This window comes from Petromyzon marinus, chromosome 13, assembly GCF_048934315.1.
Source record: "Petromyzon marinus isolate PM22_M1 ecotype Great Lakes invasive population chromosome 13, UKy_Petmar_22M1.pri1.0, whole genome shotgun sequence".
Classification (NCBI taxonomy): Eukaryota; Metazoa; Chordata; class Hyperoartia; order Petromyzontiformes; family Petromyzontidae; genus Petromyzon; species Petromyzon marinus.
Window position 1 is genome coordinate 58,081 of NC_133679.1, and position 4,767 is coordinate 62,847.

Here is a 4,767-nt window from a genome sequence, read left to right on the forward strand (position 1 = left end):
GCCCAATATAGCATTTGACACAAGTGCAATGAATCCAGTACACACCTTCTGTTAATAGCTTCGGCAATACATCTTTAATACCAGATATTTATATGTACCGTGCCAAATCTGACTCTGATTTTTAGTTTTTCCAAACATCTGGCTAGTTTATCAGTAACTCCCGCAATGTACGGTATTTTAATAGTTTTAATTACTTGGTCAGTTTCAACTCTCATGTTATTTGATTTGATTTTGGCATTCAGTGCCCTGTTGATTTTTGCATCATTGTAACCGTTCAATTGCGGCGCTTCTTGAACAAAAGTGGCGTTTTTGTACAAAAAATGTCCTGCTGTGGTTTTCACACCTGATGATGATTGCTTGTGTTGCAATCGAAACGTCATGATAATTTTATTGTTTTATTTTTGATTAATTTATTACTTCTCTTCTACGTGACTTTATCGAAAGAACCAAGAATATGAATCCCTGCAGTCACGAAAGCTTTAAATCGAAATTTAGTGTTCAGCTAGCCGTGGGATATCTTTGGCTTTACCCGTGTTCGTTACCAGAGTATCGAGTAATTTAATGTTGACTGGAACCTTCGTGAACAGAGAAGTCACATAAAAACTTACGAGAATGTCATTAGGGTTAATATCTTTAATTATATTTCCGAAATGTTCTAAGTTTTTAATCAACGAAGAGGTCCTACCGATGTAGGGCTGTTTGTTTCGTTACATATTGTGCTCATTTGTATGTGGCAGAGCCTATTGTACTAACTATGGGTCTTAATAGGACATCAGGTTTGCAAATCTTCGTTAGCCCACAAAGTATTGGTGGTTTTGACGTCCTTGGATTGATCAGGCATTGCTCTTTCTTGGGAATTGATGACTTAGCAATGATTGCCGTTGTCTTACGTTCCAAGGTGTTGGTTGGGTCTCGTTTAATTCTAAGGTACCTTCATCGAGTAAATCTTTGATTTTATTATCGTAATCCTCACGAGGCATCACAACAGTTGATCAGCCCTTATCAGCAGCAAGAATTTTGATATCTTTATTTGCTCTCAGTTCTCTAAAGGCTTTTGCCTCACTAAAACTAATATTTGTTTTTGGCAATTTACTGTTCTCAATAATTTTGGCAACCTCATGCCTCATCGTCCTCAGATTGTAAATGTTGTAGATTTGCTCTCCAACACACCGGTGTGTTGAACTAGTAACGAATTGACATGTTCTGTTTATGTGACAAACCGAACTAATTGGCTATGTTGGGTGGTGGCGGGTTTAACGACACATTCATATTTACGCGCTCTAACCCCCAAAAAACCCTATATTGTGTGATGAGTGAGTCTGCACTTGCTGTGTTGTAATGAGTTAGTCTGCACTTGCTGTGTTGTGAATAGTGAGTCCAGCTTGCCATGTTGTGTTGCTTGTTCTCCAGGGCCAGCAATACCAAGAGAAGAAGCGTCTCTGCCGGGAGCTGAAGGTGCGGCTCTCACACATCAAGCGAGCTGTGGAGGCCTATGACCTGCAGCAGCAGCAGGCACTGTGAGCCTCCCTTGCACATGGGAGGCCATGGAGTAGCTGGAGAGAGTTTTGTAGCCGAGCTGTGCAGTTCAGATGACATTTTTGTTAAAGTTACTCTAATAAAAAACATCTGAAGGAAGCATTGATTAGCAATTAACATATTCCCTTTAATAGATAACATTATAACGATAATTAATGTCAAGGGAAAAACATAGGTATGCTGTAAATGTATAAAGAATAATGCATTGAAACCCTCATTGACACAGTGCAAGCGCTTGTACGAGGTGGAATCAGTTGTGAAACAAATTTCCAAGATTATTATATGAACAGTTTTCAAGGTCATATATCACACTAAAATATATAGGGACATCTCTCCCACCTGGACCCTTTGTTTCTCCATTTCACATTCATTTTGCCGAAAGGTTCCTTATATTAGCAGCTCCCAGTGAGGCCTGGAAACCATCATACGATGTTATTGCAGTTGTGATTACATTAGTTGAATCTTCCCTGTTATTAATTGCTTTCAAATGTAATTTTGGAAGAAAATATGTTGATATGGAAAAAGGTGAGACTGCTAGCAGAGGGAAATATAATCACTTCATACTTATATACACTCACAGACTGCACTCTTGGCATGTGTATGTATAGTCTACATATGCATATACTGTACACTCTTCGAAGACAAAAGTCCCACTGTTTCTGGGGTCAGCTGCTCAGATTTTCTTTCTCTCAGAGCTTCTATTCTGTTTCTTCTCTATCCGCATCCTTCCATCTTGCCCTCAGTGTCTCTCTATTTTACTCCCTCTGCACTGATGGCATTTCCAAAGCCCCTCTAATCTGAGTCGATGTTAGTCTTTGAGTCTCTGTGCAAGTTTATGGGTCTCTAATCTCCACGGTCCTTCCAATTGCACCTTTGTGTTTACTCAACACATGCTCAAACAGAGTTTCACCTCCCTCACCTTTTATAGAATATTACCAACCCTTGCCAAGACTATATCCTCTTCATTCCACCTCCTTTCCCTGAAAAATATTCAGCATGCTCATCTCTGACGTGTCAAGCAGTGTCTCGTTGCTTTCTTAGTGTATATACATGCCCTCGTACCATACAACTGGACCTATATATTTTCACTTTCAGTTCCCGAAACCTCTCTCCGTTTATACCATCATGCCCCAACTGTTTTGCCATCTGCCCCAGAATGTTGTGTGATAACCCACACAAAGAACCTGGGTGGGCCAGACATGCAAGCCTACACTGGCAACCAAACTAAGAAGACACCGTTAATCAAAGAATAATACCGGCCTCCATGCAGAAATACAAATAACTTAATGCGAAGCATGGGCAACTCGTGACCTCAATTCTCAACATGCAACTCCAGACGCCAAAAATTAGTACATGCAATGCACATCATTGTATGTTAACTCCAGACAAACAAGAGACGAAGATAACAGCTGACCAAGTTAGAGTTAAACTAAATTATCTAAAATATCGGGAATTCAGGAAAACCACAGGTCACTGTACTGGGATCAATGAAGGCCAGAATAAAGTCAGGTAAAATAATACCGTAATGTAATAAACTCCACAAACCCTTGCTCTAAAGCAAAGAGACAAATATACTCGATTTTATTGCCGTTATTTTTTTTTTGTATTTTAATGTAAACTGTCAACTTTAGTTTTTGTTGGACTGATTCCACTTTGCTCTGTTCCATTAAGATTAATAATTTTTTCTTTTTTATTATCAGACACCAGGACAGTGCCATTCGTGAAATGTACATTTATAAGATGTTTACCATTGACATTCCACAATTATCATTTCATTTATTTTTTAAAACATGTTTCTAGTTTGCTATAAGTTTGGAGATAGAGGATCACCTTGTTTTACTCACTTCTGTATAACTGCACGCTCTAGTTTGATGTGAGCAATACTTTCACTGTAGAGGTTCCTCAGAATGCAAGTGTATTTTTTTCCAAATCCTTGATGTTGTATAATCAATTGTTCTGTATAATCAAACTCTTCATTGTGGTATATGAAAGCTATGTATAAAATGTTTTAGTTGTATTGTACTCATATTGCTCTGATTTATTAATTATATCCTATTATCCTATTTCAGTCTATACAGTACTGTATTAAACATGCCAATCACCTTACACAACAAGCACACATTCGCCTCGATTTGGCAGGTGCTGTCACTGTTCAGTGTGCAGTAAGCACGCACACACTGGCAGCACGAATTCATTCGTTTAATCAAAGCCTGACTCAAGCCCGAGAGAAAGTACTTGCACCATGAAGATGCAGTGGCGAGATTAGCTTGTTTGCAGGAACGATGTATTTCGGCATCACGGGCCATTGAGGGATGGCAACGCCCTATATGTCTTCAACATCTGATTGACCGTAATTAATATTAATAAGAATTTCAACTCGTAACGCGCCGCCACACAATATTCGCTCGCTAACCGAGAGAACGACTCAGATGCGCCAAGAGAAACCACACGCAGGATCCGGCACCAAACATTGCCCGTGCAGTAAAAGTGATGGCCTCAAGTTGGCGAATGACACTTCTACTGCATCGACTGTAATGCGTGACCACTACACCACACGTGGCGCCCGGGGGCACCTCGACCGTCGGCCCCGCCATCAGATCTCCCCATCCGAGGATTTATCTCTCTCAGGGTGGGGGGTGATTGGCAAGATTGGATGTGCTGGGGATGGGAGCAGCCAGCCCCCCTCCGGGAGCCAAGCCGCCACGCCGTGGAGGGGACATCGGGACAAGAAGAAGCGGCGATGAACGGAGGAGTCGTGATCTGGACGCCGAGCGACCTGAGAAGGGAACCCGCCCTATCCTGGGGAGTGGAGAGCTTCCAGCTTAAACTTGGGTCTGGGTCGTCCAAATAGGGGCATGGGCCGTAGCAGGTAGCAGCAGCACAATGGACAGGTGGGGATGGAGCCGACTTCGCCTGCGGGTGTCTTTAACACTGCGGTGACCCATCCGAGCGGCGAGTTACTTGCGGCGAACAGCGGAGACGCCGGCGCACGGAGAGTCGAGTGAGCGGACGCCGCAGCAAAGCTACGGCGTCCGCTCACTCGACGGTTGTGTCCCCCGCTTGCGACGCGTGTAGCTGCGTGGAAGCCGGAGTCGAGTGAGCGGACCACCGACACCCCGCAGCCTGAGCTCCCATACATAGCGCAGATTGCGCCACCTCGTGGTTGTAGAAGGTATGGGGCGTGGTGGGGGCGGGGTTTGTGTGAGTGGGAGGGATGTGGGGTGGCTGGGG

At 43.0% G+C, this 4,767-nt stretch overlaps 1 protein-coding gene across 3 annotated transcripts in view; it reads left to right on the top strand.

Annotated features, from left to right (window-relative positions):
- Positions 1-4,670, top strand: part of LOC116942154 (occludin) — a 29,654-nt gene extending 24,984 nt beyond the window's left edge. For 2 of the 3 annotated variants that reach the window (XM_076066741.1, XM_032953760.2), the window contains exon 8: positions 1,411-3,558. In XM_076066741.1, coding sequence (XP_075922856.1) covers positions 1,411-1,521 — 111 coding nt within the window. In that variant the 3' untranslated portion in view covers positions 1,522-3,558. Of the gene's footprint in view, positions 1-1,410; positions 3,559-4,164 lie in introns of those variants that run through there. The other variant, XM_076066742.1, reaches the window with a different exon arrangement.
- The last annotated feature ends 97 nt before the right edge of the window (positions 4,671-4,767 follow it).